This window comes from Bubalus bubalis, chromosome 9 (genome assembly GCF_019923935.1).
Source record: "Bubalus bubalis isolate 160015118507 breed Murrah chromosome 9, NDDB_SH_1, whole genome shotgun sequence".
NCBI lineage: Eukaryota > Metazoa > Chordata > Mammalia > Artiodactyla > Bovidae > Bubalus > Bubalus bubalis.
The window spans coordinates 108,077,818-108,090,148 of NC_059165.1; the positions used below are offsets into that span (position 1 = coordinate 108,077,818).

Below are 12,331 nucleotides of genomic sequence, written 5' to 3' on the forward strand. Positions count from 1 at the left end.
CTGATGTTGAAACTGAAGCTCCAACACTTTGACCACCTGATGCAAAGAGCCAACTCACTAGAAAGCACTCTGATGCTGGGAAAGATTGAAGGCAGGAGGAAAAGGGGATGACAGAGGATGAGATGGTTGGATGGCATCATCAACTCAATGGACATGAATAAACTCAGGGAGATGGCAAAGGACAGGGAAGCCTGGTGTGTTGCAGTCCACGGGGTCACAAAGAGTAGATGACTCAGCAAGTGAACAACAAAAATGAAAATCAGGCCCAGAATTTGGGCTGGAAGGAGAAGCCCTTTGTCTTGCTGCTTCCATCGAAAGTGGGAAGTGGGCCTGGGGTAGCAGGCAGGCACTGGTAGGTGGCCATCCAGCTACCTCTAGGGACAAGTGTGCCCACCAGGGACCAGACAGCAATGTGCTAGGGGGTAAGAAGGCCAAGCCTGATGCTGGGCCTGAGGATCCCAGGGCCACCAGAATGTTGGCCAATGTTGGTGTCAGGGTGAGGTGATGTGGGCACCCACAGTGTGCAGGGGGTATGGAAGGCTTCCGGAACCTCAAAACTGGTCCTTAGAGGAGAGGATTCCCACAATGGGGCTTGAAGCACAGTGAGGAGCTCTGAGACATCAGGTTCCCTCCGACAGAAGGAAGAGTGTATGAGAGGTTCAGAGGGCAGGAGCTCTGGACAGTGGAGAGTGGGGTTCCTGGGAGGGAGGCAGGGGTCCCCCGAGACGACCCCGGCCCCACTCCAAGGCCCTGCAGGACCTGCCCTGGAGAGCTGTGCGCGTCCGTGTCTGCCTCTGCCCTGACTCACCTTGCCCGGCGCGCACATGGTCCCATCCAGGGGCGGCCCCTTCTTTGTCTTGCAAAAGTAGGGGTTGTCAGGGTGGCTGCACCACAGCTGCTTGCACGGGTCGAAGGTCCGGAACTGGAAGAGAGCAGCCGCAGCTGGCAGGCCGCCTCCCACTGCAGGGGCCCTCCAGGGTTGCCCCAGTCACCCCGGGCTCCCGCCCACAGCTGCCCAGGACAGGCCTGTGTGTTGCCCTGAGCTCTGTGTGGTTCTGGCGCTGTGAGGATTTCGGGCGTACTTCATGCTTCATGACCGTACATGACGCAGGGACAGCACCTCACGTCCCTGGGGGCTGCCGGGCCTCCCGAGCCTGCAGACCTTGGTGGCTACACCTTTCATGGAGCCTGGACCTCTCATGGAGCTGGCTGGGCACCAGTGTGCTTGGCGTGAAGGCTGGCTGGCATTCCTCTGGCTCAAGCAGGCACCCCATGGGCACCCGCTATTCCCCGGCTGAACACTCCACTGCCTGAATCCCTCCCGAAGCCACATCTGGACCAGCCAGGAGAGCATGGGGCACCCACTGGATATCCAGCAGTAGGTGTGGGGAGAACCTGATGCTTGGAGGGCTGCTCCACCCCGTCCCGGGGAGCCACCCCGACACCAGCCACCTCCCAGGAGAACAGGCAGGTCTGGGCTAAGCTCCCGCTCAGCCCTTGCAGATGTCCCAGGCTCCGACACTCACCGCGGTACACATCATGTAACCAAGACCAAAGTCGAAACGGCACTGCTCGTTCATGGAGTAGTGCAGCCCGGGGAGCTGGGGCAGCGCCGGCCAGTCGTGGGTGAAGGGGTCATCACGCAGGCAGTCATAGGAGCTGTGAGGGGACACGGGGCACCACAAGCTGCCTTCAGCAGGACTGGGCTGTCCAGACCAGGCGGCAGCTGAGGCCCCTCATGGAGCCCCGGCTTGCACACCCAGCCCTAAGGCTGTGTTGCTTTGGTTTCCTGTTGCACCTCTTTTCTTGGCATGGCTAGGCAGGATCTGGCTTGCCTGGGCCCTAGCCATCCATTAAAGGTGCAGTGTCTGTAACCACTTTCCATCCAAAACTTAGCCCCCAACAATGGGATCCCCCCACTGCTGTCCCCTTCTCCCCTGCTTTGCACTTGGGGCTGGAGGCGCCCTCCTACAGCTGAGTCCAGCACTCCAGGTTCCTCCTCAGGGGACAGGGTGGTACTCACTGCAGGTAGCGGCTCAGCTCCTGCTGGCTGCAACGGGACCAGTGGAAGCGATGGAAGGCTGCCTGCACCAGGGGCGCCATGATGCTGCCCAGCCGCACCTCATCACCGCAGCGGTTGCCCTGCCCGTCATGCTCCATGCCCAGCCTGTGAGAGGAGCCAAGACAGCCTCACTGGACCCTCACCTGGCCACACTCACCTGTCAGCCCCACCCCCTCCAGATGCTGGGAGGGGACCCTGACCTCCCTGAGCTGACTCCCCTTGCCCTTAGCTGGACTGGTCGGCCCTGAGCCAGGTGGTACCCAATTTCTCCCAGCTGGATTTTAGAGCCGGGGCACTCTGAGGGGACAGCATCCAGCGGGAGGCCCTGCAGGGTCCTGTCCCCAAGGCAGAGCACTGCGGCATGAGAAAGCGGCGGAGGTGGAGGCACCCCGCCCTCCCTACACACCAGCAGCGTGCACACCCGAGCTCCAGCTCTCTGTTCCTGGGGGAGGCTCCCTCACACCCTCATCTACAGAATTGGGTGAGAAGACCCTCCTGCCCAACTGCTTCGATGGCATAATGGGTGGGCAGCCCCCAGCTGCTGCCTGGCCCTCAGTGGAAAGTGGGCCTGCCGCCTGCCCAGTGCAGCACGGGGTTAGGACATCACATCCGAGGGGCTTGTCATCCAGGGTGTGTCCTTCTCAGGGTGCAGAGGAGAAGTGGGGCCCCTCGAGGCCCGACCTGCCTCAGACAGCCGGGCCTGCTGAGGCCACTTACACATGGCCAGTCTCGTGGGCCACCACGAACGCGGAGGAGAAGCCGTCCTCGTGGTTCAGGGTGCAGCTGCGGACCGGGTGGCACATCCCAGTGACAGGAGCATAGCCTGGGAGAGACAAAGGGGGCTCAGAGCCCTCCCCACGTGAAGGGGCCCAGACCCCAACATGCCCTGGCATCACCAGAGCAAACGAGCACAGCCAACTGCCCTCAAGGCTGGCACAGCTCGAGACCAGCTCTCCCCTCCCCCGGGGGAGCGGGCCTCAGCCCTGCCCATCAGCAGCCACCCTGCAGCCAGCTCAGTTTCCCACGTCCAGGTCTTATCTGTCAAGACTTTCTGCCACCTTGGTAGCCTCCTGCCCACTGTTCTCTTTCAGGGCACCTTCCACTTTCCTTCCCCACTTGGCTGAGTGGCCTTTTGGTCCCCGAGGCTGCAAGTTGCTTCCTGGGCTGTAGGCACTCTGGCCCTGGTGCCTGGCCCCACATCCTGGGCCCACTCCCTCGGGGCCTCCCTGGGGCCTCTGAGACCTCAGCTGGCCCCTTTTCCACAGTATACAGATGGCTGCAGGGACGGTGGTCCCAGGCTGTTCAGGGCAGTGCTGTGCTGCCTGCTGAGCTGTGCAGAGGAGACCAACTACGTAGACAGACTATGTAGACTGGGAAGCAGACCACAGATGATGAGGCTCCTGGAGCCCTTGGCCTGGGAACCCTGCGCTCTGACTGGGGAGATTCTGAACCACATTCCTGCTGAGGGGTCCAGGGTCTGTCCTGGGCAAGGCACCTCCAGAGGTGGAGAATGGGAATCAGAGAGGGAAGGGCAGCTGCAGCAGACTAACCTCTGATGTGAGAAGCCACAGACCCTCCAGCCACCGCTCAACCCACCAAGGGCTCCCGAAGAGCCACTAAATTAACAGGTCACAGTGAGGAGACACAGTGGGTTTTGCCTGCCCAGTTACAGCGTGTGGTCCAAGGAAGAAGTTGGGAATGGAGTCTCACAGGGAGAGAGGGCAGGGAGGAGGCAGGAGCCTGAACCGCCTGAGCAGGCTGGTGGGAAGGCCACCCTGTGATGTGACTGGTCTGCCAAAGGATGATCCCCCCTGACTGGGCTGATCCTGATCACAGGGAGTCTTAAGATGCCCCCAGGGAAGGACCACGTTCCCACCCACCGGGAGAAGGAGAGTGATGGGAGGGCACGATGATCCCACCCAAGATGGAGGAAATCCAGACAGTGGGGCCTCGCCACTTGCCGCTGGGTGAGATACAGAAGTGTGTGCAGAGCTGTGTGTGCCAGGCAAGGTCTCTGTTTAAAGACCTGGGCATCCTGGAGGCTATCAGCCACGAATCAGCATCGCCATGGGCACTTGCCATCTGCCCATGGTTAAATCAGGTGGCACTGCAGCTGCTGACCTTCAACACTCCCTGAAAGGGGTTCAGGGTGGAGATCAGGGATGAGGCACTCTGTGCTCTGGGAAAAACTGGCAGGACAGGTCTTCAGATACTTATTTTCGGGGGCCAATTTTATGAGCTCAATTCTTGAATCTCCTTGTAACTTGAAAAGCACTAAATTCCTTCATGGTGATGTCTGCTCCTCATGACTAACAGGAATTCTCAAGAGACCAGCAGAAATCTTCTGCAAAAAAATACGTACTTGATTGCATGTGTTCCCTCTTCACTAAAATCTCAAGTGTACTGACCTTCCCCGCTACCTCTTTGGAGCAGTTTCTCAGAGCTATCTGAAATGCCGTCCCCCAGGCTATAGGCCTCGTTTCGCCCCAAATAAAACTTAACTCGCAACTGTCAGGTCATGTACTTTTTTAAGTCAGCAAGACCCAGAAAATTAGAAACCCGGACTGTCCCCCCACTGAGCCTCACTCATCTGAGACCCCATGGAGAGGTCCTAGGCAATGTGTTCCAAGAGAGAAGTACAGAAAGGAAGAAGTGTGACCGGGGAATGCTGGCTTCAGAACTGTCTGAAAGCAGTATACCCAACCATTGTCTATTTCCCTTCTAATAAACAGGAAAATATGTGCCTTAAAGTATTTTTTTGCTCTGCAGATTTTGAGATGCTTGTTCTTGAATCAGCGCCAGGGCCAACCTTTGTGGTCTTCTCTTTGTCCTTTGTATGCAAAGCCTGCATATGAATATGTGCCTCAGTCTGTGTATTTCTCATTCACCCACACTAGCATTACATAAACATTTAGGATTTGAAGATTTGAAAATGTATCTATATTTTTTCTTTATATCCTCCATTCTTAGTTTATTTTGCTATTATTTTCTTTTCAGAAATCCTTTTAGATAGACACAGTGTTCTTTCCGGATTGAGCCTCTACACCAATTTTTCTCTCATATTTTGATCTTTTTGGGTGCCCTTGACTTTTTATCTCAGCTTTTGAATTTTCCATTTCAGCCACTGAGAAATGGAATATTGCTGCCGTATCAGTAAAGAAAGGACGTCACAGCATCAGCAGTTGCAGCCACCATGGATGGTGAGCTGGTGAGCCCCGAGGAAACTCAGGATGTGAAAACACTGGACACGGGCCCCAGATGGCTGAGACGCCATCAAAGGAATGATTTCAGTGAGCCAGACTCCTGCATCTTCCCACACATAAAAAAGCACTTAATTCCTTAACTTGAGATTTTCATTTTTTTCAATTAACAGTAAGCTTTGTTCTTATTAGCTGCCCTTTGTTGCAAAACTCCTACATATCCTAGCCCCCCTCGCCTCTTAAGAGCAACTCAGTTCTCTCAGGGTTACTTGAGATGCTGTCTCCCAGGACTGAAGTGCTAAACATTTCTGATGAATTAAAACACACACACACACACACACACACAACTTTCAGGTCAGACATTTAATTTTTTAGTCAACACCATCAAATCTTTAATGAAAACCCTTTTTTTCTCTGATTCTTCTTTGTAGCCTGTTCTGGGTTTACAGATATATTTCCTCAAACATTCTGGAGATATGACTTTATAAAAATGTACTTTTCCCTTCTCTAAATTATCTGTTTCCTCTGGAGTTAGCTTTTTAATTTTATTTTACATCTCGGTCCATCTTTTTCATCCTTTCCTTTTTTTTTTTTAATATCTGGTAATTCTTGGCTGTCCTTTCACATTTTTAAATGAAGAATGAAGTCACTTAATATAAAGGTTGTGTCGGTTTCTCTCCCGCAGAACAGTTCTGCTCCCTGTTAGAGCTCTCACCTAGACAAAGGGGGACAGAGTGCTCTGTCAGCTGGCCACACAGACGGGCTTGAAGGGGAGCGAGCAACCCCTCACGGTGGAGAGGCACCAACACCAACCAGGAGACACAAGTGATCACACCTGTGTGGCCACCCCCCGACCAAGAAATAAAACTGTCCCCACACCGCAGAAGCCTCTTCTCAGTTCCAACAGCAACTTCCTCCCTCCTGCCCACTCTCCTGACTGTGAACACCACGGATCAGTTTTGCCCACTTCCAACCCTGAAATAAGTAGAGTCATGAGTATATATTCTTCTCTGACTGTCTTATTTCACTTATTTTATTTAACAGTCACTGTGTGAGATCTTCAACTATGATTGTAGACTTGTCAGTTTTTTCTTTTAGATCTGTCAGTGTTTGAATTTTTAAGTAAAGTCCCTTATCTTTTAAAGATTGAAAATTTATTCAAATTTGTTTTACAAAAGGTGGAGGAAGCAAGGGCTTCCCAGGTGGCGCTAGTGGTAAAGAACCCACTTGCCAATGAAGGAGACATAAGAGATGCGGGTTCAATCCCTGAGTAGGGAAGAATCCCTGGAGGAGGGCATGGTAACTCCTCCAGTATTCTTGCCTGGAGAATCCCATAGACAGAGGAGTTGGGTGGGCTACTGTCTGCGGGGTCGCAAAATAGTGGGACATGACTGAAGTGGCTTAGCAAGCACGCACGGAGGAAGCAAACAACTGAAACTCAGCCTCAGAGCTTGTCTGGCCCCTGGGCTGCCAGCCCCAGACTCTGCCCATTTCACTCCCTTTGATCTTCCCTGTCCCCAGAGAGACGCAGTTTCCTAGGGGACATGTCAGAGTTCTGGCAGTTTTGAAGAGCCAGGAGGAGACTAGCACTTACCCTCAACCCGGACACCCTTCTCAGCACTTACCCCCTTGCCCAGACACCCTTCTCATCCCAGGCCAAGGCTGCCGGGGGGCCCTGGCAGGGTCAGGCACTCACGTGCAGCCCCCCTCCTTTCTGTGTCCCCGCAGGCCCGAGACTCACCTTGCATGCCCGAGGGCCCGAAGTCCTGCCGTGTGAGGAATATGGCATGATCGTGGTACTCGTCGTGATCAGTGTCTGGCTTCTGCTGGAGGTAGGCCCAGCGGCAAACATTCTCCAGGCTCTGAGAGGGGTTCCCAATCTCAATGAGGCTCATGGACTGCAGGGGCAGGAGAGACAACAGAGACGGATTGGTATCTGGTGGTCCAGATGGGAGTTGAGCAGACCCCATAGACTGGGGACCTGGCCCAGATGGCCTCTCAAGAACTCCCTCCCACGTGGCTCCATTCTCCAGAGTGGTGGAAAAGCTCCCTGGCCACACAGACCTGCCTGAGCTTCCACACGAAGTCACTGCATCATTTTGGGTGAGACACAGGAACAAAACTCTGAGGCCTCAAAGCCTCAAAGGGTCCATTCAGCCCACCCCACCTCCAAGGTCCCTGCATCCTACTTGGCACCTGCTCTGTGGAAGCTCTGGCCAGGAGGCCAATGCGATGGACCTCGGTTACCCCAAAGAGTTCACACTCTGGCAGGATCTGGGACAGGGAAGACAGAACTCCCAATATGGCTACAAGCCCAGAGAAGAGGAAAGGAACCCTGTGTTTCCCCCTTGATAGAAGCTATTTGCAGAAAACAACACAAGGGAGGGGAAAACTCTGCAGCACATACAGTGAAGAAGCCACATAAGGAACAGGACCACTGGGGTAATTCCCACAGGAGCCATGGGCAGGAAGCCACCGGGATCAACCGCATTCCATTTGTATCATGACGCATGCCTGCTAGCCAAGGCTGGCCACCAGACTGGCAGTATCGCAGGCCAGTCTGCCTCATGGCATTGGCATTCACTCTCCTACTCAGTTTTCACAGTTACCCAGAAAGGCAAGAAACTGAGGCTCAGAGAGGTCAAGTAACTTGCCCCAGGTTACACAGCTCAGAAGCCTAAAGCCGAACATCTATATTCCATCCACTTCCCTAAACTCCCTCTCCAAATAAAACACACACCGTATCATCTCAGAATCAGGTCTCACAAGCTGCACTCACCCCTTTTCTGTCTGCAGTCAGCAGGCATTCTGGTTTCTGTTCTCACCACATACTCCTACCATCCAAGCGGTTCCCTCTAGGCAAACCTGTCCATAAAGTAGAGCTATGCATTCCTTGGTAGACCTGAAAACATGCATTTTGCCTCTTCTCTTGCATAAACAAATCCAACAAGCATAGTCACATATTTCTCTTTGTGTGTATAAGTAGAATGGATTTGGGGTGTATTTATAGGGCACTGTTAGTAAGCCAGCATGTTGCAGAAGAAGGAAGAATGAGTCAAGGCCAGGGAAGACCTGTCATTGCCAGGCATCCCGTGCGTTACCCAAGTCGATGCTTTACAAGACGGTGGACCAGTTCCCACGCCCTAAGCACAGAGCCAATTGCTCCTGAGAGATGAGAATACTTGTTTTAACAGCATTCAGTGAGTCCTAATGAAGTCAGTCACAGATAGGAACGAGAGATCTGGTGACTGGGACCTACTGGACATTCCCCAGAGATGGACAGCCCCAGAGGATGCTGGGAAAGGGGAAGAGAGGCACCTTACTGCCCTCCCTGTGACTGGGAAAGCATGTGACTACCTCCAGCCAATTAGTTGCGATCAAAAGTGATGTGTGTCTCTTCCTGGTCTGAGCACTTTATTGCCCACATGAGAGCCTTCGGAGATCTCTCCTGGCTGGCATGGGAAACAGCGACCAGGCTGCTCTGTTGCCCAGGTCCTGAGTGAAAATGAGACCAGGGTCCGATGGCAATTCACACTGAAGACACCAGTGTGAATGAGAAATCAAGCTTTGTTGTTGTAAGCTGCTGGGACATGGAGCTGGTTTGCTTCTGCAGCACAGTCTTGCCCACCCCAAGTGACACAGAAGGGGCAAGGGAAGGGGACATGGCATCTGTATCTCATCCAAGCAGGTCAGCCCAAAACCCTACCAGGAGATCACTGCCTCCAGAAAACCTTGAGAAGCCACAGCTCTGGAGGAGGAAGCAAGTCAAAGACTCTCCTTTCTAGGGAAGGAACTTTGGGTGGAATGAGAAGGAAGGGAACTTCAGGGATGGATCTAATTTGGTGCTTGAGTTTGGACCCCATTGGGCTTAAGAGTGCCACTCCAGTTTGGACCACAAGGGCCACTGATCATCACTCAATCAAGGATGGATGCAGAGCCCCCATGGGAGGGGGACCCTCCAGCTCCACAAAGCCTAAGACACGTGCAGATCACTCAGTCATGTCCAGTCTTTGCAAGCCCCATGGTCTGTAGCCCGCCAGGCTCCTTGTTCATGGAGTTCTCCAGGCAAGAATACTGGAGTGGGTAGCCATTCCCTTCTCCAGGGGTGGAACCGGGCTTTCCTGCATTGCAGGCAGACTCTTTACCATCTTAGCCACCAGGAGAGCCCGGAGCCTTGCTAAGCCACTTCCAGCAGAAGGACCTTGTTCTCTTTAGGGCCATGTCTCTCAGCCGAAACATCAGGCGACCGAACCCCTGGTTGGTTACAGTTACTTTTGCCTGCGTTCTTCTGACAACAACAGCCCAATCTCCCTCTGGTAAAATATCTCCTCTGTTAATCTGGGTCTGACCTCGGGCTCAGCGGCAGGAGAGGTCAAGCCCAGACAACCCCACCTAGCACCTTCCCAGCACCATGATGGTTGGGGCCAAGGGGTTGGAAAGGTGTGTGACTGTGACCCTGGAGCTTCCCCCAGAGCAGAGAATTCCAGGGAAGGAAGAAACCAGAACAGACAGAGTGTGGCCTGGGGTGGAGAGAGCTTGATTCCCAGTGTCCTCACACCACCACGTGGCTCACCCAGGCCTCAAGCCAGCTGCCCACAGGCCTGTTTATTTCCTGCAGCTATGAAATAAATAGACGCTTACGCCTTAGAAGAAAAGCTATGACAAACCTAGACAGTCTATTAAAAAGCAGAGACATCACTTTGCCAACAAAGATCCATATAGTCAAAGCTATGGTTTTTTTCCAGCAGTCATGTACGGATGTGAGAGTTGGAACATAAAGAAAGTTGAGAGCTGAAGAATTCATGCTTTCGAACTGTGGTGCTGGAGAAGACTCTGAAAAAAAGACTCAAACCAGCCAATCCTAAGGAAATTAGTCCTGAATATTCATTGGAAGGACTGATGTTGAAGCTGAAACTCCAATACTCTGGCCACCTGATGTGAAGAGCCAACTCATTCGAAAAGACTCTGATGCAGAGAAAGACTGAAGGCAGGAGGAGAAGGGGTCAACAGAGGATGAGATGGTTGAATGGCATCATTGACTCAATGGACATGAGTTTGAGCAAGCTCCAGGAGACAGCGAAAGACAGAGAAGCCTGGCTTGCTGCAGCCAGTGGGGTTCCAAACAGTCGGATACGACTTAGCAAATAATGAATAACAATAACATAATGAGTTATTTCCAAACTTTATGATCTGAAAAGTTTGGAAATCTGAAAAGAGTTTCCCTGGTGGCTCAGATGGTAAAGAATCAGCCTGCAATGCAGGAAACCTTGGTTTCATCCCTGGGTCGGGAACATCCCCTGGAGAAGGGAATGGCTACTCACTCCAGTATTCTTGCCTGGAGAATTCCATGGACAGAGGAGCCCAGTGGGCTACAGTCCATGGGGGTCGCAGAGAGTTAGACATAACTGAGTGACTCACACATACACACATGATCTGAAAAAACCCAAACACGTATTATCTCATGGTTTCTGGGTTAGGAATCCAAAGGCAATCCAGTGGGGTCCTCTACTCAAGGTTCTCCCGTGAGATTGCTGGCAGCTGAGACTGGGGCTGCAATCTCAGCTGAAGACTCCCCTGGGTGGACACACTCCCACACTCACTCACGTGGTTACTGGCAGGATCCAGTTCCTCACGTGCTGCTGGACCTAGGGCTCCTTGCCACCTCACATGGACCTCGCCACAGAGCAGTCACACAGGGCAGCTCGAGTCCCCCAGCATGAGTGACCTGGGAGCGCATATCCGAGATACAAGCCATAGTCCAGTTAAAGGCAAATCTCGGTCCTGCCCATGCCTGCAGGGAAAGGACCACAGCAGGGAGTGACCACCAAGATGTGGGCTCACAGGGGCCATCCTAGCGCCTGCCTGCAGCAGAGATGTGTCTCACATATGTTGTCAGGAAATCCCTCCCATGAAAGTCAACTGGAGTTGTGTTATTGTTACTTGCAGCTGAAAGACCACGAGCAGCGGACTTCCTCCTTGGAGACTCGTGGGAAGCCCAGTCAAGTGCACTGGCTGGCTGGTTGGAGGGTTCAGCTAGTGTGTCCAGCACCAGTGGGAGAGAAGCTCTAGTCACATTTTTGAAGAGAAGTCAAGAGTCCCAACTAGAAAGACACATGGTGTCAGGGCCAGAGAACAGGAATAAGGGCATGGAGTTGGAGACAGAGCCAAAGGCTGAAACGAGGTGAGAACAAGCAGTCCGGGGGCTCAGAGAGAGGCCTGACTGCTCAGGGAGTGGGCTCACTGGAAGTGATGGGTGGGTGTTGCAAACCCAGTGCCCACAGGCCAAGGCTGGTGATGTGAGTCAGTGAGGCAGCTTGGCTCAAAGAAAAGCAAATCTGTCTTTTGTTTGCCAGTTTAGAAGTTTACAGAAGAATATTTCCCTGTTATGATAAAGAAGTTGGGGTGATAAGGAGTGGCAAGAACTGGCAAACCAAGGAGCCCATGCCCCAGTGCATGGGCAACAATACTCAGCCCCAGGTCCATGGGCATGGCATGCAAGAACAGAGCCCAGAGCTGTCGCCGGACTGATCTCTCAGGCCAGTCTTTACATTTTACAAAGAAGTGTGTGTGTGTGTGTGTGTGTGTCTGTCTGTAAGTTGCTCGGTCATGTCCGACTCTTTGCAACCCCATGGATTATATAGCCTGCCAGGATCCTCTGTCCAAGGAGTTTTCTAGGCAAGAATACTGGAGGGGGTTGCCACTCCCTTCTCCAGGGGGCTCTTCCTGACCCAGGGATCAAACCTGGGTCTTCTGCATTGCAGGCGGATTCTTTGCCATCTGAGCCACCTGCGAAGCCCACAAAGAAGTTCTGTGGACCAAAGAAAACACATCCCTCATGTCACCAGGGGAGGAAATGGCAACCCACTCCAGTGTTCTTGCCTGGAGAATCCCAGGGATGGGGGAGCCTGGTGGGCTGCCGTCTATGGGGTCGCACAGAGTCGGATATGACTGAAGCGATTTAGCAGCAGCAGCAGCATGTCACCAGGTAAGGAACCCTGGAATAAAGGCCCTTCCGGGCTGGACCCAACACTGGCATGCTGGTGAGCACCTCCTGCCTCCCAGACACCAG

General features: G+C 53.3%; 1 protein-coding gene across 2 annotated transcripts in view; it reads right to left on the reverse strand.

Annotated features, from left to right (window-relative positions):
• The window catches only part of ADAMTS2 (ADAM metallopeptidase with thrombospondin type 1 motif 2), a 247,815-nt gene that overhangs the window by 46,182 nt on the left and 189,302 nt on the right, over positions 1-12,331 (reverse strand). For both annotated transcript variants that reach the window (XM_044948497.2, XM_025293941.3), the window contains exons 6-10: positions 7,004-7,160; positions 2,780-2,885; positions 2,024-2,167; positions 1,527-1,659; positions 809-922 (exon numbers count right to left, since the gene is read on the reverse strand). In XM_044948497.2, the coding sequence (XP_044804432.1) occupies positions 809-922; positions 1,527-1,659; positions 2,024-2,167; positions 2,780-2,885; positions 7,004-7,160 (654 nt within the window). The remainder of the gene's footprint in view (positions 1-808; positions 923-1,526; positions 1,660-2,023; positions 2,168-2,779; positions 2,886-7,003; positions 7,161-12,331) is intronic.